At 34.7% G+C, this 24833-nt stretch overlaps 5 protein-coding genes across 10 annotated transcripts; 4 read left to right on the forward strand and 1 right to left on the reverse strand.

Annotated features, from left to right (window-relative positions):
• Positions 1–949: 949 nt before the first annotated feature.
• LOC110617065 lies at positions 950–6843 on the forward strand. 4 transcript variants are annotated; one of them, XR_002488307.2, is made up of 9 exons: positions 953–1501; positions 2316–2510; positions 3251–3394; positions 4725–4844; positions 4922–5008; positions 5378–5557; positions 5636–5880; positions 6346–6577; positions 6674–6843. XR_002488307.2 is itself a non-coding variant. In XM_021759663.2 (8 exons), coding segments are annotated over exons 1-8 (1353 nt in total). In that variant the 5' UTR covers positions 950–1120; the 3' UTR covers positions 6675–6843. The 4 variants fall into 4 exon arrangements, 2 of the variants coding, with proteins under 2 accessions (XP_021615355.1, XP_021615354.1); XR_006350945.1 differs by having other exon boundaries at positions 6346–6574; XM_021759663.2 differs by lacking the exon at positions 6346–6577 and having other exon boundaries at positions 950–1501.
• Positions 6844–9477: 2634 nt separating this feature from the next.
• On the forward strand, positions 9478–13316 carry LOC110618111. Its single transcript, XM_021761163.2, has 4 exons — positions 9478–10285; positions 11777–12060; positions 12300–12527; positions 12629–13316. The coding sequence occupies exons 1-4, from the start codon at positions 9847–9849 to the stop codon at positions 13136–13138; spliced, it is 1461 nt and encodes a 486-aa protein (XP_021616855.1). The 5' UTR covers positions 9478–9846; the 3' UTR covers positions 13139–13316.
• A 723-nt stretch (positions 13317–14039) lies between these two features.
• Positions 14040–14700, forward strand: LOC110616808 (histone H3.2). Its single transcript, XM_021759302.2, has one exon. The coding sequence runs from the start codon at positions 14132–14134 to the stop codon at positions 14540–14542; it is 411 nt and encodes a 136-aa protein (XP_021614994.1). The 5' UTR covers positions 14040–14131; the 3' UTR covers positions 14543–14700.
• Positions 14701–14759: 59 nt separating this feature from the next.
• Positions 14760–22716, forward strand: LOC110616774. Of its 3 annotated transcripts, XM_021759259.2 has the most exons (18): positions 14763–15525; positions 15607–15703; positions 15806–15859; positions 15947–15999; positions 16446–16479; positions 16637–16727; positions 17001–17092; positions 17233–17307; positions 18592–18683; positions 19226–19355; positions 19759–19848; positions 20097–20162; positions 20627–20718; positions 21164–21229; positions 21321–21387; positions 21471–21559; positions 22018–22144; positions 22288–22716. In XM_021759259.2, exons 1-18 carry the CDS (start codon positions 15467–15469, stop codon positions 22357–22359), a joined length of 1446 nt encoding a protein of 481 aa, XP_021614951.1. In that variant the 5' UTR covers positions 14763–15466; the 3' UTR covers positions 22360–22716. The 3 variants fall into 3 exon arrangements, with proteins under 3 accessions (XP_043813574.1, XP_043813575.1, XP_021614951.1); XM_043957639.1 differs by lacking the exon at positions 20097–20162 and having other exon boundaries at positions 14760–15525; XM_043957640.1 differs by lacking the exon at positions 17233–17307 and having other exon boundaries at positions 14762–15525.
• Positions 22717–22917: 201 nt separating this feature from the next.
• On the reverse strand, positions 22918–23964 carry LOC110616775 (histone H3.2). Its single transcript, XM_021759260.2, has one exon. The coding sequence runs from the start codon at positions 23435–23437 to the stop codon at positions 23027–23029; it is 411 nt and encodes a 136-aa protein (XP_021614952.1). The 5' UTR covers positions 23438–23964; the 3' UTR covers positions 22918–23026.
• Between the last annotated feature and the right edge of the window lie 869 nt (positions 23965–24833).

The following is a 24833-nucleotide window of genomic DNA, read 5'->3' on the forward strand; positions in this document are numbered from 1 at the left end:
AATAATGATAAGATTATTAGAAGTTTAGTTCCTCGGTCATCATGCTCTATAATATTAATTGTTTTTAATAGTTATTTTGTTATTTATAACGGTTATGATTTAAAAATTTCTTCTCGTTCCATAATTTATTTTATTTTATTTTTTTTACATATATTAAAAAATATAATTTATTTTGTTAATTTTTAATTATATTTATATTAAATACATTAAATCTTAATATTTATTTTAAAAAAATTCTTAAAAATAAATAAAATAAAATAGAATTATAATAGTTAATTTATATATTATTATAATTTAAAAAATAAATAATAATTTTAAAATTATAAAAAATAAGATAAAAATTATAAAATAAATAAAATAAAATTTACTTATTTAATCTTTAAATATTAGTTATATATTCAAAATATTACATACCACTTTAACATTGTTGACGAAAGGATATATTCTTTGTTCTGCCAGTATAAGGAAATTAAAATATATTAAAATTAATTAATTATTTAATTAAATTATATGAATTTAAAAGAATATTAAAAAAAATGGTATACAAGCAAAAGCAATTCAATTGTGAATGGTAGGGTCTCCGACGAGTTCTTTGTTGGGTTTTTTTAGTATTGTCGATGGACGCTATGGCGATCGGTTCGCCTGCGTGCATGTTGACGACGTGTGTCACTCTTCTGTCGCTTGCCCGTTGTTCCTGGCTTGGAGTTTTGGTTTGAACAGTTTGGTTTTGTTGAATTGGCATTTTCTAATTCAATCTGTGCATTGTATACTGGGCTGGCTTCTAATTATGGGCTATTTTACCTTTATCTGTGGCCTTATTGCATGATAAAAACAAATGGTGGATTCAATAAATAATTCTCAATTTCGAATTCAAAGATGGGAAAGAAATCTTTTTCTTTCTCCAAAAAAGAAAAAAAAGGCACGTGTCAATTCCTACTACGAGTAACGTTCCCCTTCCACGTTTTCTGGTTTCCCTCTAAAACCAAAGGTTTGAATTTACACAAAATCATTCAAAACTTGGAAACAATTTCAATGCACCTTCCCAAAAAGAAAAAGAAAAAAATTCAATACATCTCTGCAATCACGCTCCTCCTCCTCCTCCTCCTCCTCCCTTCTCGCCATGGATGAAGCCGACCACTCAATCGGCTCAAGCTCTGGCTCGCTTCACTTGGCTCCACCTCCTTCTTTAGTCTCCCTCTCCTCTTTCTCTCCCGTCCCCTCTCCAGCCTCTCGCCGGCTATCCAGCACCTTCACTCCTAGCCGCCCCGTCACCTCGGCTGGACGGCTCTCTTGGGTCTCTCTCCAGGGACGGATTCTTAATGCGGAGGAAGCCAGCTCAGCTAAAGCCATTGGTGGTGGCTTGACCCGGGACCAAATAATTGCCTGGGAGCTTTTCAGCCCCATTCAAAGGTTCCTCACTGTAGCCGTGATCGGCGTCGCTGTTGCGGAGTCTAAAAAGAATAGTCTCATTTTCCAGCTCAAAAAATCTGTGGAGCTTAGGGTTAGTGATTGTACATTCATTTCATCAACGGGTTTGCAATTTATTCCCATTAATTTTATATTTTCAGTTTTGGTTGATACTTGGTAGTTGGCTTTTGATTCATTTATTTCGGGCTAATAGCTCATTTGATCCCCTGATGAACGTTTTCCCTCTCAAAGTGGTAGTAGTTTCCACAAATTAGCAGTAATTATTCTGCTTTTCTGTCTATATATGCAATCACTATTGAGATTTGCTTTATCAATGCTTTAATTATCATAATATACTGAATCACATATTTCATGTACGGTTTCGCACAACAGACAAGAAAAATCAACTGGACATACTGTTACTTATCCCATTTTTATCAACAAAATGTATTACAATTAAACTTCTTGCCTTCCTAATTAGACGTTCTCTAATGCTAATTTTATGATCGGATTTGTTCATCCGGGATTTGAAGGTTATGCTTTCAAATGCATTTTTTGCCCTTTAACTTATTCAAATTTCAAAGTGATTGCATATTAATTTTAGTAAACATGTTTAACATAATTGCTTGGGTTTATCTTAATAAATGCTGCTCTGTTTGTGGGGCTTCTGTTCCGTTCTGATTTAAACACAAACGTTACAAGCATTATGTTATCCATAATTTACTGCATATTTGATACGTTGGATTGTAATGAAACACAAGAAAATGACTTATAGTCCATGTTCTACAGAACTTTATGCAATTACAATACAGTGTTATGCCAAAAACATTTTTTCTGAATATAGAATTCGTTGTCATAAGAAGCTTCCACGACACGATATTAACTCCATTTAGCATTGCCGTTTTTAGGATCAGGTGCTCTTAAGAATGCAGCAGAAGCTAGATGATCTATGTGAGCAGGTGAGTGGCATTAAAGCCACTGCATCATTAAGCAAGAACGTAGAATCACCATCTAGTGATGCTTTTGGCGGTAATACGATAAAATTTGTTGACTGCGGTTGTTGGCATTGCGATCATCACCAAGGTCTTTTTGCGGATTTCATGGTGAGGTTCATACTATGTAAATTTTTTGCTTCTTATTTAAGATTCAGTAATGATTAACTTAGTTACTTAAAACTGATGTTAGAAATTCTCAATATGATTCCCCGTTTCAACTGTTCAAATTTGTTGGGTGAATTCAGATATATATACTTGACTCATGACTGAAACTGAATGTTATGATTCCATAACGAATTGGGTGAGTCAATATGAACATATTGATTCAATTGATTCTTTTCCTAGAGGGCCGGGCCAGGCAATATTGTGTCAAAATTTAAGATTTCAATTTATTTATTTTATTACTGTGAAAAGTGCATATGCAGACTTTTCTTTTGCCGCTGACTATTATTTTCCTAATTCTCCTTCTTTCTTTTTTCTTCGTCTTTTTCTTTTTCATTTTTTCCTTTTTCTGGTGAATATACTTATCTAATTATAATTATCAAATTATGTCATGTTATATTCATATATTCTAAGATTTTAATTTAGCTACTATTTTTTTACTTTAATTATTTTGTCAATAATTTAAACAGAGCTGCTGAAACTGCATCATATGATAATAGTTGTCTTCAACTCAAGAGTTTATAATTTATAACATAAAACTATGTAATATAATAGGATATTAGGAATATACTATTTTATTATAAAACATTATTCTCATTAAGAATCTCAATTTAACAACTATTAGAGTTACCTGCAATCTGCTCCAAAATACTAAAATATGGTTCCGTTTTATTGTCTTGTACCAGGGCAACTCTGCTGTAAATATTTCCAGAGTGGATGAAGTGTTGCAGTATAAGATGCCTTTACTAAATGAGGGGGAACAAGAGGAGCGGCGCATGTCAGATTTGTCTGATTGGGCTTCAAGTGTTACATCGACAGCAGATACCCAGGTTTTTACAAACATATGGATTTTATTGTTAGCTTGTATAGTTTCATCATGATTCATATAAATCATATAGGTAATGAATAAGACATGACCAAAACTGAGCTTTTCATGGAAGAGTTCACCTCATAAATCATTTCCAGTCAATCTTTTGAACTCCAAATGAGAAGTTGCTTAATTCTGGATTTTCTAGATGTGCTTTCTCTTTTACTCCTCAAGCGACTTTCGGTTCACTGTTAATCCTTTTTGTATCATAGAGAAGCAAAATTAAACTTTTGTATCAAGGCAAAGAGTGAATCATCGATACTCTATGGTTTCACTATGTTAGGACCGATGTAACTTATGTTGTGTGATATCAAACCCTTCAATTACTCAGGTTCAAACATTCTTTCACAAGTCAAAAGGAGACTGTAGTTTTAGAGTTCTTATTTCTGGTTAATAGAAGATGTGTTCTGTCACATTGAAGTCAACAAGAAATTCTATAATATTCTACAAGTCGGTTGTTCATCTACTGTCTACAATTAAGATTCATTCTGTTGCATGAAAGGATGGGATAGTTGACAGCTAGTTCTGGAGCATATTTGTTTTGCTTGTTGCCTTAACTCTGTGAAATTTAGCTGTCAGCTATGAAGCTTGATCAATGATTTTAAGAACAAGTGTTAAAACAAACTAGTTCGAAGGTTGTGATGAAAGACTCGACTACTATCTGACTTATAAATACAAAAGCAAAAACGTGGAGCAGAGAATATAACTGTTGAGTCCCAAACAGACAGAATAAGTTTCTAGGATCTCTTTTGAGTCAGGCTCTCCCAGCGATGTGTCTAAGCAGTAAGCAACCAGCCAGATATGTTCTCCAGTCAAATGGTACAACATGACGTAGGAGAGACCCCGCATTTGCAAATAGATATTGATTGTTTAACAATATCATATATATGCATGTCGCTAGGAAACTATGTAATTTTAGTCCCTTGTGTTGCTATAGAATTGCAAGCTACTGTTTAAGTTGGGAGATACCTGATTACTGCCAGATTGGGTTGTTTAGTACTTTGCACAATTTTCTTCTTGCTGTGCGTTCTGTAGCTTCTTTGTTAATTCTATATCATTTACAGCTTAGTATACCGGAATATGGTTCTATGACTTGATTGCAATATAATCCATTGGGGATTGACAATATTGGAATCCTTATGAGCTGGTAAAAACAAACCCACAAGTGGTTCCTGTCGTTCATCTCTATGTCTATGGTTTATGTTGAACTAAGTTCACCCAAGAATTTAGCTCTATTTCTATCGTTTTATGTTTGAATTTCTGTTAAGAGTCATAAGATATATATATTTCAGATGAACTCGTCTGCATTAGACCAAGATATCTTGAACCTTAAGAGAGAGTGTGAAGACAAAGATGCCACCATAAAGGAGCTGATTTCAACTATTCGGTCAACTGATATGGCAGGCTCAAAGGTATTTCTTCAGCTATGCTTTGTACTCATCAAATTTTCTATTTAATTTATTTGAATACATTTCCCTCGTGATAATAGAGAATTGCAGAGTTGGAAGATATTATACGTAGGAAGAACACAACTGTTTCAAAACTTAAGAAGGACGTGATGGTGTTGGAAGAAAAGGTGAGAAATTGGTGTGAAATGCATCGTTTCTTTTGAATTTGGAGAACAAGTTAGAAACAGTAAAAATTCTTCTTGGAAGAGTTAATGCTATGCATATGCTTCATTAGCGTAAGCTTTATTGCAACAGTCAGAACGTTAATTCTATGTTGGAAACAAGTTGGGAAATGTGGAAAAACTTTGCACATTGTAATTTTACTTAAATAATCAGTATTGATTGATGTACTGGCATATTGGGCATTTGTAATAATTCACAGATTTACTATTCATATCCATCTGATCTACAGTATAATTGGCATGTGGTCAGTAGTAATTCTGATGGTTCCAGTCGGTCAATCACATTTACTGATCATCGTATGATTAATGTTGCAGTTAGTGCAGCTTACAAGGCTTCGGAGAACATCTTCCTCTCTGCGTATCTCAGACAGTTGGGAATTACCACTTATGCTAGATAACCTAGTTTATGATATGGACAGTAGTACTAGCCCTTCCTCTTCTGATTCAGACTCTTCCCCTGGGAATAGAGCACAAGCTTCAGCTGTGAAAAATCTGGTAATCTCCATTTAAAAATATAGAAATAGCTTCAGATTCCTCTCATCTGAACTAAAAGCTGATATTGTGCACATTCAGGAGACTCCTGTTCAAAGTAGTTACATTTCTCAAGCATCAACACCATCAAAGACCTCGAGTTCTTTGGCAATATTAAACGAACGGCAAACAAAGTCTAGATCAGTAAGTCCTCTTGGGGAAATATCAGTAAATAAAAAATCCAGCCTGCGGCCAAAGCAATTATCCACTAGTGGGGAATTTAAGAAGATTAGAAGGCGATCCCAAACTACATCTACTGATGCAGCTCCAAAGAAGAGATGGGTCTAGTAAGTATTTAAACCTCTGGCAGTCAGAACAAGTTAGAATTTTTTATTTCATCACCCTGTTAGGAAGGTACTTCAGTGAGGCCCTTAGAGTTGAGACATTTATTCATATATCTATTTTTTGATGGAAGAGTCGGGACATTTATTAAGAATTTTAAATTGCACTATCATGATATCGTATCTAGGAAAGTTTCAAAATGGCTTCAGGTCAAAATTGGATGATGGCAATCGTGGAGCCAATGAATGAAAGTGTAAAAAATTAATTGCCTGAAAATTTGACTTGCTCTCAAATTAGAAACCTGACTACCCATGAGGATTGACCATTGAATCCTTATTGCAGCGATGCAGTAAATCTGCATCCAAGATTTATCCTGGCAAATGAGATAAGTATGGATAGTTGGTTGATGTGGTTTCTGCACATGCTCACGTTATTGTGTCTGCTCTTTTTTTTTTTTTTTTTGGTTGTAGGTTTATGTGGTACATATGTATGTAGAGCAGAGGATATGTGGTGTAGATCTCACAAGTTCAGTACGAAAGCCTATTGTCCAAACTTATGCACAGGCCACTTCATCTATGTTGAAGAGCCACATTGCCGTTAAATTCATAGAATTGCAGAACTCAAGATTGTCTATTTCTTAAGATAATGTCATCCTTCGTAATGGTTGTCTAGTGGAGCTTTGTTTTCTTTACTTTGATGGTGGTGATGGGCTATTTACTTGTTGATTAGCATGTGAAAAATTTGAGTTTATTCAACATATTCCAGATATTATCTAACACAAGCTGGTCTTTGATGCAGAAAGATCACCACAATCACCTACCCATATCCAACCGAGTAGGAAGAATACCGGGTATTGCTTCTCTATTTTGTTTCTTTGAAAGAAAGTCTGAGTTCACATTTGTAGATACAAGAACTAAATTTGAATGAATAAGCCTTTTCAAACCTGGGTTTAACTGGGTAACTAGTCACAACTTGCTTTAATTTTCAAATTATTAGAAAAAAGTATGATATGATATCATGTTTAAATTATATCCAACTAGCCAACATCACATTCCTGGAATAAGTGCCCTTTTGGGGAGGAGATTCATATTGATAATTAGGAATTTCGGCCAAGTCAATTATTTTCAAGCTAGTGTGGTCCAAGTCACAAGTTGTAATTATACTGGAGAAAAGGTTGCTATTGTATTGTCTTGGTGAATAAATGCTAGTCCTCTGCCGCGTTTTCTGAAAACTAGAGTTTTGTGTCAAAGTATACTTTGAATTTTCTTTATCTTTTAGGCCTAATTTTGTACAGCTAATCACCCCGTTAAAATGGAAAAATTATATAGCGGAATTGAACAATACTATTTACTCTTTTTTTTTTTTAGGAAACTAGGGTAAATAACATAAAATTATGACATTGAAATAAATAGTAATCCTCATTAATTATGAATATTAGTATATAGTTTTCAAGAAAATATATCAAAATATTTATGATGTTTTAAAAGATTAATTTTTTGAATAGAGAAATTAATTAATAATCTTTTTTAATCATAGAAATTTAATAATAAATATTTAATGATTAAAATTAATAAAATAAATAATTAATTAATATTTTATAACTTTAATTATATTTTAACATTTTATAAATTTAAGAAAACTAATTAGAGAGTTTTGTTAGTGATTCAATAGTAATTTTTTAATTTTTAAAATTAAAATATTTCAAAAATTAAAAAAAAAACAGACACAAAATGGAGCCAGCGACGTAAACCGGCCTTGACTAGTCGAAATACTCGGATCCCTCGTCGGCCGTTGCTGTCGCGAATAGGGGATGATGGACTCGCAAAAAGAAGTTATTGCTTTAATATATGTGACGTCACTGAATAATTATGTAATATTAAACAGCACTTTCACCCACATAATTCCAAATAAGCAACAAGTGAATTAAAATTAAATATAAATATATCCCATAGATGTAGAAATGACGTTTATAAAATCTCTACAAATGTGGGTAGCTATTTTCATTAATTTCTGAATAATTTCTACAGATGTGTGCACTTTCTCATTAATTACTGGATGAAAATATAATAAATTATCAAAATTTTCATGCCAGCTATGATGAAAGCTCTATCAATAATTTATACAAGTTTTAGCATTAAAGATAATTCATAAGAGTTTACAGTCATATTTAAAAACAAATTTAAAATTATTATTTGCAAAAAAAAACTTAAATTTCTAATTGTATTCATTATAATACGTGTATATGTAATGTTGTTTTGTGATTCAAAACATGAGTATGAGGTTAAGTGTGTTGTAGTAAGTTTAATTTATTTTTTTTTTTTTGCTCTTTTTTTTTAAATTTTTAAACATATTTTAACTGTTTTATATTTTATATTTTTCTTTTTACTTTTCGAGCATATTTTCACCATTTTACACCTGTATCAATCATTTGTGTTTACATAAATAATATGTTCATGAGTTCACATTTCGATATTCATCAAACAATTATTTAATTTCTTTCAATATTTTATAAATATCATCTTTATTATGGTGAATTTTATTTTTATACAGTGATATAGTTAGTTGTTTTACAACTCATTTAAATTTTATTCAGCCTATAGAATTAGGTCTTAACTAATTTTAATTTTATTTATTTAATGCACTATATTAGATTGGTCCCTTTTAATTTAGTTCAGAATCCAATAATTATCATATAAATTTGTGGGTTTAAAATATTTAGTATATGAAATTAATTAGTCCAATAATTAACAATTGTTATTTAGTATAGGTGAGATAGTGAACCAAATTAATTAGTTTATGTATTTCTAAAAATACATTCAATAATCAATGTAATTTTTAAAAAATCAATTAAAAAGTTTAATTCATTAAATTTTAACATTATTATTATTATTATTAATTTTATATTTTATGATTATTTTTTCAATTTTTACTATATATATTAACAGTAAAAATAGTAAAACTTATTGAGAAAAACCCTTTAGTTGATTTTTTCAAATCACATTAATGATTTAATATATTTAAAAAAACAACAAACTAGTTATTTAATTGTACCGCATTGTATACACTAAATAATAATTCTTTTCATATTTAATATCAACTTCTAATATTAAATGCAAAGTCAGATATTTTAATTGATCTTTCTAAACCTTTAAAAATGTCTGGTGGTTGAAATTTATATGGCCTATCAATACTATCTGCCTTTGAGAATCTTTAGTATCAAGAAAAAATTTTAATATTAAATATAAAATTTTACCTAAACGTTTTAAATTTCAACTAACCGTTTGTCTATGCATATATATATATGTATATATTTATTCACTAAAAATTATTTATCAAATTTGAACATTTATTTCTAAGAATTTTTTTTTTTTTAATTTTAAATTTAAGAATTTCCCTCACCGTCTAATTCCTCCGGGTCACCCTCTAGTCATGCAATTTTCGCGTTCCCACGTCATATCCAAAACCACGCGGAACAGATGCGCGTGAATTGAATTAACAAATCAACCTAGTCCTGTAATTCCCAATAGTTGGGCTTGTCGTTTAATGATTATCTGGCAAGCAGCGTGTGGGATTGAAAACCTCCAGTTTTAATAATATTTAGTCATTAGTCAACTCCTTTCCTCAGAAACTTCTATCCATGGTCTGAATTCTGAATTGTATTTGGCTGCCTCATCATCACCCTTGACATTACAAAATCTCTCATTTCCATTTGCATGCCAATTTGGAATTAAGAAATGTCTTTATATGCTCTAACTCCCTTGAATTTGACTTGTCTCCCTTCACACATCACACCTCAAATCCTTTCTCCCAAATCATTTCTCATTCATCACTTCTGATTCTCGAATCTTCATTTTACTTTTCTGCTCAATTCTACTTTTCTTCCTCCTCTTCCTTTTTGGTTGCGGGATTAGCCACAATCACAAGAACATGAGCGTCCTATCAAGAGATTAATCATCGATAACCGCACCAAAATGACCATGGACCGAACTTCGCCACCAGAAACCCCTCCCAGAGACCCCAAACCTCTCATGGTCCTCTCCATCGAGTGCCTCAAAGGTAGTTCTAAAGCCGATGAGTGGACGTCTGACATGCTCCAGACCGGTGATATAGTTGAAGAAATCAGGATCGGATACGGTTCTTCTTCTGGACACAGGTCGTCTCAATCGTTTAAGGCTCCGTTCAAGAGCGGAAAGACTGGGATCCAAAAGATTCTTCATAATTCGTTTAAGAACAAAGAGACTTCCATTCTCGTTCGAGTTAGGCGAGGCCAGGACGAGTTCGCTGAGTTGCAAGCGTGTATAGTGCCTGAATCGGGCTCTAAAAAGCAGTACATTTTGAGGTCTATTGCGGATCCAAATTATGCAGTCGGATTCTCAGATCGGTCCGAGGCGGACTGCTTCGAGATGCAAGGTGAGACTCAGACGAGATTATTTTTTTCTTTCCCTTACAGTTTTGATTGAATTTGGGATATTTGTGTTGATTCTCAATAGATTCTCATTTTGTTGATTTGCACGCGTGCTATTATAACACGTACGAGGTTTTTCTTTTTAATTATATCATTCATGCTTTCCAATGAGGTTGAGGCTTGACTTGCAGCAGTTTAAATTAGTACAACAAAAATTAATTGATAATATTAGAGTTGACAAGATTTTCAGTTTGAATGACAATTTAAATTAAAAAACAATATTTTATAACACATTTCTCCTTAGGAAATCACCTTGAAATGTTTGATGAGTTGATATACATTGCTGGGGAAAACTTTTAGTGGCAGCAGCGGGTATGAATTTTTTACACTTGATCAATAAAAAATATAGAAATATATTGTGTTTTGGACCAACCATATTTTGTTGTAAAATTCACTGTTATTTTAATGATTTGTGAGGTAAGTAATTTTTTTTTTAATTTTTAAAAAAGGCATGTGTTTGGGTTGTCAGAAAAAAAGAGAGTAAGAAGTTTTAATTGTTGATACTAGATACTAATTTGGTTGGGTTAAGTTAATTAAGAAATTTCAAGTTCTCATAAAGGTTGATACATTCAGTTTGTTTAGTTGACATATATTTCTAATTTTTTAAAAACTTAAAGAAATCTATTTTCTTGAAAAGAAGAGAAATAACTTGTTCAAATATAAGTAAGGAAGTAACTTCCTAAAAATTAAAGGATTTGAACCAAACAAAGCCTATATTGCTTAGTAACTGTATCCTTAGGAAAAAAGAAACGCCATTTCACTCTCTTATGTAGCATATCCTTGCAGTGATTTTCACGACACGCTTTTGGATTAGCTAATCTAGATGAGCCAATATTGTCAGTTTTTTTTTTTTTTTTTTTTTTAACTGATGTGTACATATATTTAATTATTTCAATTTTATCAATTTGCATGATTAAGCTTAATATGCTTAGTGTTTGTTTCCAGGTCTATGGTTCTTTTTATATTTCATGATAATTTGCTGAGGAGGGTTCGTATTATTTTTTTCTCCAACATGTCTTGTTTTGGCTGGTTCTTTGGCCTCTCATGGCCCTCTGGCTTAGTTGCGTTTGTTGTCCTTTTGTTAATCTGCTGAGTCTAGTAGCTTGCTTTGGTTCCCCTTTGTGGCATCCTTGTTACTTTTGACTCCATTTGTGTTTTTTGGCCTGCTTGTTGTTTACATTCCCTGCTTGGTCAGGTCTAGTCCAGTTTTTTTTTTCTTCGGCTTCACGCCTATCTTATTTAATAATATTATGGTTATATATATAAAAAAAAACCTTAATAAGCATATTAAACTTTTTGTTCCAATGCCCATTAATTTACTGACATAGAGCTATATATGGCATGAATTCCAAATGCCGCATCAGGTTGCTTTTAGTATAATGTGGGTTCATAAGTCTTGCTTTGTGACTTTGTGTTAACTAAATTAAGTTTTGCAGGTTCAAGAAGCTCCAGGATCGCTACTGCGTTATCCAGGGCAACACTTCAAGACGGATATGTTGCATATACATGGATGAAGAAGATGCAGGAGGTGCTACCTGTTCCCAACTCAAGCTGCTTTCTTTCTATTCTCTTCCTTCCTAAAGCTTCAGATCGAGTTGCTTCCAGATACAATGACTTGGAGGACACTCTTGCTAGGGCAAATACATGGTTGTATGCATCTCAGGCCTCCGGGGTCCCTATTGTTTTCATGAATATTCAGACCGAATCCCTACTTACGAAGGTAAACGACACTCTAGCCTCAATTAATTAATTTGGGTACTTAAAATGTGGAGTGTGTACTTGAGAGTTATAAGACATTGGACAGCTACTCTATGGTGTAGCTCACCAATGAATAAAAAATTGACATTTCTGAACCTCAAAACTTCCTAGTTAAATACAATTTTCCTTTCAACAGCTCTGTGAACTACCCAATTGTGTTTTGTGATTATTGAAATGGATTTCTTTTCCATTTGGGTACAGATATCTGGAGAGACCGCCTCTTCTACTGTGAATGCTGGGTCATTATCCGATTTGTCTAATCTAGCACATGTAAGCTTGTACGGTTTTGAGGATTACCATGGAGTTGACATCGGTGTCGTCAGGGCAGTCCGTCTCTGGTATGCACCTCTTTGCGGAGAGTTTGCTATAGAGATGAAGATAAAAGAAGGGGACTCAAAGCTTGGGTTTGCCATTAGTCGCACAGAAGAGGTATCCTGTTTAAATTTCAACAGCTTTACTTACATATTTTACTGAAATTTATACTATAGCTTCTAGGAAGGTGGGTATTAATTGTTGCGTTGGTTTTACAGGGATTTATCTACATTTCGTCAGTTATTGATGGAAATGAAAATGTACCCTCGACAAGGTCAGGGCTCAACGATCTATACAAGGAAGCTATGAGTACATCAAGATTGCTGGTTGTTTCCAGAGTGTCAAACCAGAAGGTACTTCCTTGGATGGTTTCTTCAACAGGAGCAATACGTTGCTTTGACACTGTTTCCCTCAGCCAGAAACTTTCACTCCATCGGCATGCCAACACGCCTATCCTGATTCATGTTTTCTTATGGGATCGAGCATTGGCTACTCCATGTACAGGCAGTGCTAGGCTTAGGTCCGTCTCCCCTCCCATCATGTCATTGCCATCTGAAATTCAATTGGCACGCCATCCTAGTGAGAATCAAATACTTCCTCTGCCACCTGAAGTTGTGGACGAGAGTGTAGATATTAGAGATGTGCCAGAGGTTAGGCTTGAGCGTGACACAGCTGGAGAAGTCTCCTTCAGATTCCATGATTTTTCAATTGCAAACAACTGGGTGTGACTATTTAATTCATTAGGTTTTCTTGTCAATAGATCATTGTACATACGGAAATTTCAGGATCATGTGAGCTCTAATCGCAGATATACAGCTTAATGTAGAAATTTAGGAATAAGATCCTAGAATTATTCGTACCGTAGAGTGCAAACTGATAGTATATGAATGAAGTGCCATTTCTTTACTTTTACATGTTAAGTCACTTTAATAAAATTAAGATTATCCGTTTGTTTTAGAGAATATATATATATATATATATATATATATATATATATTTTTTCATGTTTATAGTGTTTAAACTATTCAAAAAAATAATTTAACAGAATATTTTTACGATTAAATAAAAAATTAAGTTATTTTTTATAATTTAAAAATATTATTAAAATTTATATATAAACTATTAATATATATATTTTTAATTAAAATTAAATAATAAATTATATTATTAAAAAATATTTTTCACGAATGGAAAATATTTTTCAAATTAAGTTATTTTTGAAGTTTTAAAAACATAATTGAACAGTATTTGCCACTTGCTAGAAAGCAAATAATCCATGTTAACGACGTCGTTCTGTGAGAAGTACGGTTATTTTTTTTAAAATTTTTTTTGAAATAAAAGTACGTGGTTATTGGTACACTGTTGTTCACTTGTTACTCTGGTTCACGCGTCCCGAACCGTCGATCCATGATCAATCCAGGGCTGGAATTCAACAGCCCACTAGCATTTAAACAAATGCTATTGGCTATTTCACATGGCACTCGGATCACAATCCTTGGAACTGTGTGTTAAAGATTTTCGACCGTTGATAACACAAAAATCCACGACCCAGAATTTCCAAACCACAACTTCTGAAAGCGAAGCACTAACTTGTCTAAAAGCTTCCCAGCATAAATACCCGTCGAAAGGCTTGGCTCGTTCACTCCTCATTATAAGGTTTCTGGCTTTACATCAGTTCATTTTCTCCAGAAGAAGCACTCTTTAATTCATTTGTTTCTCTAATGGCTCGAACGAAGCAAACTGCAAGGAAATCAACAGGTGGGAAGGCTCCACGTAAGCAGCTGGCAACCAAGGCTGCCAGGAAATCAGCTCCGGCGACTGGAGGAGTAAAAAAACCTCATCGTTTCAGGCCAGGGACGGTGGCATTGAGAGAGATCAGGAAATACCAGAAGAGCACGGAGCTTTTGATCCGCAAGCTTCCATTCCAGAGACTGGTGAGGGAAATCGCTCAAGATTTTAAAACTGACCTTAGGTTCCAAAGCAGTGCCGTCGCGGCTCTTCAAGAAGCTGCAGAAGCATACTTGGTAGGGCTTTTTGAGGACACCAATCTCTGTGCCATTCATGCTAAGAGAGTCACTATTATGCCCAAGGACATCCAGTTGGCGCGTAGGATTAGGGGTGAGAGAGCATAAATTTCTTTCTCTTTAGGTCTATGCCTCTCTTCTATCTGTCTTTCCCCCACCGAATGTGTCTCTGGGAGCTAATATTTTGAATTTTGGTTTGTAAATCACTGGTGATTTTAGTAAGTAATTTCTAATGGGTTTTCAAGTTAATGCCCCATTGGCCTTTATTAGCTCTGTCTTTCTGCAATGCATCATATTTGCTCGATTGACAAATCAGATATTAGGTTCACAAAGAAAGGTCTTTCTTTTACTAATTTCACTTTGTACTTCTCTATCTACCTTTTTCTCTGTGGAAAAAAAAAACAATTGCCTGAATACGGGATTTCAAAAGGAATAATTCTAGCTTGAGAGCTTTCTTAAAAGCTTTGTGGATTTCTATTTTCGTCCCAGCAAATCTGAATTGATCGGTAATGTAATTTATTTGACCTTTGTTTTGAGAGGGGAGGAAGGAAAATAAGGATAAAAAATACAGGGAAGAAAGCTCTTTAAATTGGAGGAAAATAAAAAAAAATTATTGCAATAAGGAATAATTCAGTATATTTGATGCATAATTGTGAAAGAGCAATTATGAGAGGAAGGAAGATGTGCTTTTATTCATCTGCGAAGAATGATGTCGCTCATGTTCTCGCCTCAAGTCAGGTCAAGGAGGTTTGGATTCGGCTCTCTAATCGCTTTCAGTTAATAATATTTTTTTCATTTTCAAAAAAAGAAAAAAATGATAATAATAATATATATACACGACCCGCTCACCTTATCATGCAAGCGGTCGGCGCAAGTTAGCACTAGAGCCAATGGCGGGAAAATGTTGAGGACAAAACGGAAAAGACAATAGTGGACAGTTTTTGGTCCTTAATTCCCCAAATTTCCTACAGCGCTATAGAGCGGCGGTGATTGCAATAGAGTTGCGTAATTTTGTTGCAGCGGTGGTGCTGTATGGAGAAATACTTGGTACCTCTAAACCCCTCACCGGTAACCCATAAACGCCTTCCGAGGTAAACCATCTTCAAATTCATTGTTTTCAGGTCCCAAGTTGTAATTTACTTAAATTTTCTCGTCTTTTGGAATTGAAAAAGCCATGGATGGAAGAGGAGCCTAATTGAATTGAATGGGAGGTTTGAGCCCAAGTACCGTCACCATCTTTCTGCTTTGCTTATGCAATCCTACTCTGAGGTCCTTCCATTTACTTTCCAAGTTTGTCTTTTCCTTTTTAATAGTTTCAATTGTTTTCAGAGCTGATTTTGATTTTATACTTCTGTTTTGTTTGATGAATAGATCGGAGCATTTTCCCATTTTTATCATGTGAATGGAGTTCCATGTCAAACTCATGTATGCAATGTCACGACTTAGTTCTTTATTCGGTTATTATTGAAGCTTTATTAGTTTGTTTTAGCTCATGATTACAATATTTCGCAGCTAAATCGAATTGATAGTGTCGCAAATATGGATTCCCCAGTTCCAATTACAAGGTCATTTGTTCCCCTTTACCATTATCTTTTTATTCTTGACTTGCTATATTTATTGTTGTTGCTTTCCACATTAGTTCTGATGCTCCCTTCTACCATCATCATTTCAATACTTGATAGCTAAATTGTCTTCTTTTCTCGTTGTGTTCTGCTAGGTGTGTTCGTTATTCTTTCCAATCAGGTTTTTCTGTAAATTGGAGAGCATATATTACAATTTAACAAGATAGATAATTAGCTGAGACCAATTTCAGTTTCTAATTCAAAATGAATCTATTGATTGCACAAATATTGTTATATTTTGTTGCAAAATCAAAGTCTTCTTTCCTATTTAGTTGCATTTTTAACGCTTCATTCAGTATGTTGTTTTCTAGTCTGGGGACAGATCCAGCAATTTTTTAGTGATACTTATTACTTAAAATTCAAGAGATCACTTACTATGGTTTGTGCAGGCAAGGCATCTCTGCCCTTGAATTTGACACCAAGGTGAATGCACTGTCACTTCTCATATTAAATTGTTCCTTAATGTGCCCATATACTAATGGGACGGCAGTATAGAAAGACACCACACTGCAGAGGGCGCGATACATTTTTCATTATTTTATTCCCTATTTCTTAATATTTCTAAGTACTTTCATTTCAGGGAGTTTACTTAGTATCTGTGACAAAATCGGGATGCTTAACAGTACATGACTTTGAGTCTCTTTATTGCCATACTAATGCCTTGTTGCAATGTAAGCTTCTCTCAGCTTGCTACTAAACTTTCAATTTCAGTACACATTTATATTAACAAGGTTACAAGGGTTAAGGGTTTTCTTTTTCTGACATTCTGTCTATTCTTTCAATTATATAACAAAAGTGATACCTAAACATCACATTTGCTTCTGTCCATCACAGTCTATCATCTTTTATTTATCCCACTGGTTCTTTCTGTTAGCTATGTTTGCCTATGTTTCAGTATATTTTCTTTAATGATGGCCTTGCTTTTGGTTTCTTTTTGCTCATAGGCTTAAAAGAAGATGAAAGCAAACATGTGTTGCACCTTTCTTTAAACCGACAACTTGATGTTGTTCGTTGGAATCTTTCTAACCAAGATGAGGTTGGGAATCAGTTACTTGTGCTTGTTATTCATTTTGACAATCGATGCTGAATTATACTTACATTGCTTAACATTTTCCATTATAATGTAGTCATCATTTATCAAAAGCAATTGGTGTTACAATTCTATCATTTTTCTAGGTTGCCTGCACATCTATGAAAAAAAATGAAGTACTCATTTTTGACATTGGTTATATCTCATCAGAACCAGTTGAAGTAAGTGCACTTGACATTCTAACTTATCTAACTTGTCTTGTCAGAATTACCCATTTTTTGTCTTAATGGATATATACAGTTCTCGTATCTTTAATGTTTTCACTTAAGTGGTAATCAGTATTATAAGAGTGTCTGTAAAAGTAAATTGGTAGTGTTTAGAAGTATCCAATAATAGTTGTTGTAACAGCCCGGACGTGATCCCCGGCACTGTTACCGTTCACGGCCCAGGGCTATCCCTCGCCTGGCCTCTTTGCCACCTCGGGCTTTCCACTGGCGTCGTGAACAGCTCTTAACATCCATTCACCCTCACGGGTTCCTGGCAGGATTTGTCCCCTTGGATTCTTGCATCGAATGGGAACAATTGGTACTCACTCTCACTAGACTATTCCCTTAAAGTGGGAGGTCAAGGGTTCGAGTAGTGGAGGAGGCGACCTAATTTCCAAAGGGAAATTTGGGCCAAATCCACTTGGGGAAGGATGCATTCGATGCAACAAGGGGACAAATCCTGCCAGGAACCCGTGAGGGTGAATGGATGTTAAGAGCTGTTCACGACGCCAGTGGAAAGCCCGAGGTGGCAAAGAGGCCAGGCGAGGGATAGCCCTGGGCCGTGAACGGTAACAGTGCCGGGGATCACGTCCGGGCTGTTACATAAAAAGGCGCCTTTTTATGTAACAGCCCGGACGTGATCCCCGGCACTGTTACCGTTCACGGCCCAGGGCTATCCCTCGCCTGGCCTCTTGCCACCTCGGGCTTTCCACTGGCGTCGTGAACAGCTCTTAACATCCATTCACCCTCACGGATTCCTGGCAGGATAAGGGAATGGTCTGGTGAGAGTGAGTACCAATTGTACCATTGGAACAATTGGTACTCACTCTCACCAGACTATTCCCTTAAAAGTGGAAGGTCAAGGGTTCGAGTAGTGGGGGGAGGCGACCTAATTTCCAAAGGGAAATTTGGGCCAAATCCACTTGGGGAAGGATGCATTCGATGCAAGAACCCAAGGGGACAAATCCTGCCAGGAACCCGTGAGGGTGAATGGATGTTAAGAGCTGTTCACGACGCCAGTGGAAAGCCCGAGGTGGCAAGAGGCCAGGCGAGGGATAGCCCTGGGCCGTGAACGGTAACAGTGCCGAGGATCACGTCCGGGCTGTTACAGTTGTATTTTGTCATGATTTATAGTTATGCAAGATTGAATTCCATTGCAAGTTGCTGGTGTTTAGCGTTCTAGTGATAAATAGGTTTGCAGTTCTTTCTGAAGATTAATTTCATTTCCTTTCAATGCAGGTTTTAAGAACTAGGCGTACTGTCACTGTTCATGGGTCTGAAGTTCATAAAGGTCTAACTGATATAGCTTTTACTACGGTTGACAAATCAAGGTAAGATGGCTTCTGATCTTAAAAATCCAATTTCTTTTTCATAATGTTGAATATTTGGATATATATTACTTACAACAAAATATAAGATGTTAAAGTATAATTAAGGTAATATAATACAGCGTCCATGGTAGAATGAAACATCTAACATTTAGAGTGGCTTAAGCCTGAGGATGATTTTGTTATGACCTTTGATAACATTTGTAGCCTGTGTCACGTGGCAACACAATTTGTAGTGTCCTGATGTTAACAATTTACAAATGATTAGCGGCTCCTTTCATCTTAACTAGTGGGAATAAAATGAACCTTTATGTGACATCTATTAGTTTTACTTCATTTTAAGTTAGTGTATTCCAAATATAGAAAAGGATCTAAATTGCCGACCTCAAGTAGTTTGAGATTAAGGCTTGATTATTGTTGTTTGATTATGAATATTAATGTGCAATGACTGTTCTTCAACCTTATGTTTCCTATCCTTAACAGGTCTTTTGCCTTTTAGGTTTGTATCACGCTGTTTTAGCTTATTTTTCCTTCTCTGATGCTAGGCTAATTGCTTCTGATACAAATGGTGTTATTAATCTATGGGATAGAAGAATGGGTGTTCTTCCAAGTATTGAGCTTACAACTAATTGTCGTAGCACCATCAACAGCATTCAATTAAATGTGGAAAATCAGGTAAGTTCTGGATACAGAACTTTTACTGATTTTGTTGTGAAGTTCAATTATGCCCTTTATAAGGGGCAATGTAGCTCTTTTTCTTTCTCTCTCTCTTATTTCTTGCTTACACTTCTCATAATGAATAGTTTTTGGAAATACTACTAGATACTGTTACTTCTGCACTTACATTTTATATCCTCTTACAATTTGTTGAACAATTTTTGCACTCGTGTTCTCATATATAGTTTTGACTATAATCCATCATTTCTTTTAATATTTCAGAACAATCAGTTGAAAAGTTATTCCTTCTCTTTATTAGGCAATAGATTATTCTCTAAATTGAAAAGATTTCTTATTATTTATGAAGTTTGTCATTCTATCTTGTGAAGGAGCCTGAATAAACATCATTCTTTTGATGCAGCTGGTTTTTGGGGCTGGCAGGCATGGAATAATTTATATGTGGGACCTCCGTGGTGGAAGGGCATCTGCTGCCTTTCAAAGTCATAAAGAGGTAAATCGTTAAGGTCTTGTTATTTCTTATAAAATACAAGAACTGGAGTTGGCAATTGGACTCTGGTCCTAGCTGTCAGGCAGTTGCTAATGACAATCTTAACATGGTTTTACACTGTCTTGGGCCCATCATTTCCAGCTCCAATACTGCTTTACATAGTGGAATATATATGCATGGATTTATTTGTGGTTGCTGATAGAATAGCTGCATCATTTTATTTATCAATATTCTGAGATTTGGACTAACAGGTTTGCCATCCACCCGTAACATATTGGAAGCTCGCATCAATGTTAGAGAAAATTGGGACTTTAAAGGTAAGTGTTACTGTCTTGGTGTCATTTTTCAGATGCTAAAAGTAAGTCTCTTTGGAAATTTGAGATTTCAAATATCCATTTGCAAGTTTAACAAGAAACTTGAATTATTTATGAGGCATTGAAGTGGTAAATAGAATCAGAAGATGATAGAAAGTTTGGTCAAGTTCTCTCTGTTCTTATAATTTCCATTATGGCATGTACATCATTTGCAATGTTTATTGATACACAAACACATTTCATATATATTTTTGTAAACCATATAAAATTATTTGTTTGCCATGATATGAATTGTTCTATTTACATTTTTTATGTTGATTATTAAATCTCAGGAATGGATTTCTGTTAACCAGGCTAGCTATTGGGTGTTCTTAGATTGTGTGGAATATTAACTTTATTTCTCATATCGTGTGAAACTCATTGCTCAAGAATCATTTTTGCTTACATTAAAGTTATCAATTACACAGGCACAATCGGCTATTGTCCCCAAGGAAGTGCACTCCATTGATTTTGATCCATCTTGTCCATATCAGTTGGCATTTCACCTCGATGATGGTTGGTAGGTTTGGAAATTAAAACATTTACTGTTGAATTCTTGTCATTTATAGCTCATATTTCATCTGTGCATAGAATCTTCTTGAGAGTCAGATCAACATTTTGCTTCTGTCCTTTTAGTGTTTTTGAGTGCGGAAGTTAATGAACATGGAATTTAAAGCCAGTTGGTTGGTGGCAGCAATATCTTGGAAGAAAATGTTGACTGCACACTAATTCTGTGAGCTCAAATGTGGTTGAGAAGTCTACCATACTAATTGTTCAAGATGTCAAGCATGAATTTGTCATCTTATCAATAGAATGAGTGTTAAGAACAGATTACTCGGGCTGTAGTTAAGAACTTTAGGAAGTAAATTTGAACATCATCGATGCATCAAAGTATTAATACTATGCATAAGCGATGTGGATGGATTTTCCTAATGAATATCATCTCACAATTCCATGTAATACAGGTCAGGTGTTCTTGATATTTATAATTTTCAAGTTACACATGTTCATTGCCCTCCTCCGGCTTGGTTGTAAGTATATTTGATACACCCGAAGTTGTATTACATTCTAATTTTTAGTATTCCATAATTGTAAATGCACTTGTTGGTTTTGAATGATTAGGAATGATTCCAACATTTCAGCTGATCTGTTATACTTGAGAAAGCCATCATGGCTACCAACATATTCTGTAAGATATCCCAACATCTCAAATCTACCATTCAAGCTATTCGAGTCTGGAATTCAAGTTAATAGCAGGATCTTCAACTGCAGGTGTATGTGGTTGGGTCATCATCTGCCAATGGCATTCATCTTTTAGATTTCTACCCTGATCCTAGCTCTCCCTGCCATGTGGACTACAGGTAATAAATACAAATTTTGTGCATGGCCATCTGTTTCTCAGAGGTTGAATTATAGTTAATGACGTAAAATTGTTCTTTGCTGTCTAGACAACTACTGTATACTTGTCATTTTTTCTAGTCGATACACTGCAGTCAGCTGTGAATTTATCAAATTCTGTTTGGGAGTTGATATTCTTGTCTTCAAGACATTGTAGAATCTAGTATTTTTGTCTGTGTTCACATTTAAGTAAAAAATAATAATAAAGAACAGGATCATACCCATCTCATTGTCCTACCCTTGTCCCCCTCCAAGAAAAAAAAAAAACATAAAAGAACAAAAAAAATACCCTCTCCAGTTCCTACCCGATAAATAATGAAAAAGAAAGGCTTACTCTTGTGGTTATTTTGTTTCCTTGGATTCATTGTCTGATTTAAATAATTTATAATTGATTGGTTGCAAGTTTTGTTTGTTACGTCAGTGAGGAGGATGTAGAGAGGCATTCAGGGTTGGGCAATCAAAAGCAAAATAAGTTTGTTCCATTGTCTGAAGCGGTTACTGCATGTGCTACACATCCCATTAATGGTACCATCATAGCTGGAACTAAGGTTTGTGGTTTTGGAGCATCTAATTTAAGGGTTACAATTTCTTATTAGTCTTAGCCTTTTTCAAGGGATGGTTACCCACCCGTTTTTTTAATCTTTGTACTTCAACATATGGAAGCTAAGTTTTGAAGAATGATTGGTTTCAGCATTCCTCTTTGACGGTTGTATCCCAACGAAAGCAGTCGATTTCTGGAGGTAGCCACTTCATACAAAAATGAAGATTCAATTATTCAAATGGTCTCGGATGGAAGATGCACTAAATGTTCAATGCACTATTTGTATCACAGTAGCTTTGGAGGCGGAACCCTCATCAACTTACGCAATCTTTTCAGTTCGAAGTGGTCCTCTCACTTGTATTATACATGCTTAATGAACGGATGATATGAGATGACTAGTTATTTTATGTACCGAGACATCGAGGGAGGCTGTTCTCTTTTATTTATTTTTTCAATTATGTGAATAGAATGGTTAGCCAAATGAGTTCTCTTGTACATGTGAATAATCGATACGGGAAACAATGATTCATATTTCAGACAATAACACAGTATAATCAACAATGATTCATATTTCAGTTCCATGGGTAAAAGAACACTGGTAATTGATATAAAACGAGAAACAAAATGCGGCATGTTGGATTATCACTTGGGGCGCCTATTCGTTTCTCTTTTATTTATTTATTTATTTATTTTCAGTTTAATATGCAGAACCTCCCCATGATCGTGTGCAAATGCATAGGAGGTATCATTAAATGAAGATTTTGAAGCACCACAAGGATATACATCAAAAAGAAAAATTCCAATTAGCTATTAAACTTGAATCAATTTACAAGCACAAGCTAACAGGACATGGACGCCCACAACATGAGTATTGAACTCGACTCTTCTACTACGCCCTCTCACCCCTAATCCTCCTAGCTAGCTGGATATCTTTGGGCATAATAGTAACCCTCTTAGCATGAATAGCACAGAGATTTGTGTCCTCAAATAGACCAACCAGGTATGCCTCTGCAGCCTCTTGAAGAGCTGCAACCGCACTGCTTTGGAACCTTAGATCCGTCTTGAAATCCTGAGCGATTTCCCTCACCAGCCTCTGGAATGGAAGCTTACGAATCAACAGCTCAGTACTCTTCTGGTACTTCCTTATATCTCTCAATGCCACCGTCCCAGGTCTGAAACGGTGCGGTTTCTTTACTCCTCCCGTCGCAGGTGCCGACTTCCTAGCTGCCTTCGTTGCCAGCTGCTTACGTGGCGCCTTTCCTCCCGTCGATTTCCTAGCTGTTTGCTTGGTGCGAGCCATTTCAGATGTAGATGATTAGGGAAGAGTGTCAGGGTGGAATTGGGTGGGGAGGGAAAAATGAAAAAGAGAATTATCGAAATGGCAGTGGCATTCCGGGCGAATTTATAGCGTCCACTTGGAACCATTTGTTGGAGCATGAAAATTAGATGGCTATCCGTGCGCTCTGTGAATTGACCAACAGGATTTTGCTTTCTTATGCGGGAATAGGGAGCTTGGACCGTCGATGTAGTGGCAATCGAGGGTTGAAATTCGTTTGACAAAAGAAACACGGATTGCGCCTCAAAGGCGGCTCGCTGCAAATTTCAAAAGGAGCAGCAATTTTATTGGGCCTATTAGATCCATGGAGCCTCTTGTTTTAAACGGTCGAATTCACTGCGACTTTGTATTAGGCTTTCATCGGTCAAACCGATTGTATTGAGGCTCATTATGATGATACATGCAGAATAAGTACCTCCATGTTATCTCTGCAATTTTTTCTCTCCAAATGCACTTCTCTCTTGTTGTTGGGGAGGGTGTTGCCCGCCTGTCCATTTTCTTTCTTTCTTTCTTTTTTCCCTTAGTTGATAAGAGTAGCTTTTCATATCGGATGGTGGAGATTTTACCCTATTATGGCTTTCATTTGTCTTCTTATATGGATTTCTCACCTTAGAAAGAGAAGTATAGACAAACATGATTTTCAAGCAACCATAAATGTCAAAGTGAATTTTAAAATGCCATCAGTTTGCAATAGAACACAGAACTTTTGGACTGAACTAGTCGGAGATCAATGCGATTCTCATCCATTTATAGCATTTGTGTATGCAAAGGTACATGTAAAAGATATCTTTATTTTCTTCAATAAGTTTTGTTGATAATATGACCAAAATTTTGCATCTCCATATTGTACTCTAACTATTTGAATGAAATCTTTTACTTTGGTAAAAAAAAAAAATCAAAATCGCGTCAAATTTGTACTCAGCGTTTTTTCACTATTATTTGTTGTGGTTGAGTTTAGCTTTTTTTTTTTTTTTTTTTGCCGTAGATGAAAAAGAATATAAAAGACAATATTGATCTTAAAAATTATTTCTAGCATCTTGTTATTCTTATTATTTTATCTGTCTTATAATTATTATCTATTTTATTTTTTTATACATATTAAAAAATATAATTTTTTAATTATATTTATTAAATTAAATTTTATTAAATATTAAGAGATATTTTAAGAAATTTTTTAAAAATAAAATAAAATTAAAGAGTATTATAATAATCAATTTATCTGTTATTATAATTAAAAAAATAAATAATAATTTTAAGATAATAATTAAAAGATAAAAATTATAAAATAAAATATTATTAATATTTTTGAAATATTATTAATTTTATATTAGGTATTTAATTCATATTCATTGATTGTAAA

The sequence above is a fragment of the Manihot esculenta genome, chromosome 6 (assembly GCF_001659605.2).
Source record: "Manihot esculenta cultivar AM560-2 chromosome 6, M.esculenta_v8, whole genome shotgun sequence".
NCBI classification, from domain to species: Eukaryota; Viridiplantae; Streptophyta; class Magnoliopsida; order Malpighiales; family Euphorbiaceae; genus Manihot; species Manihot esculenta.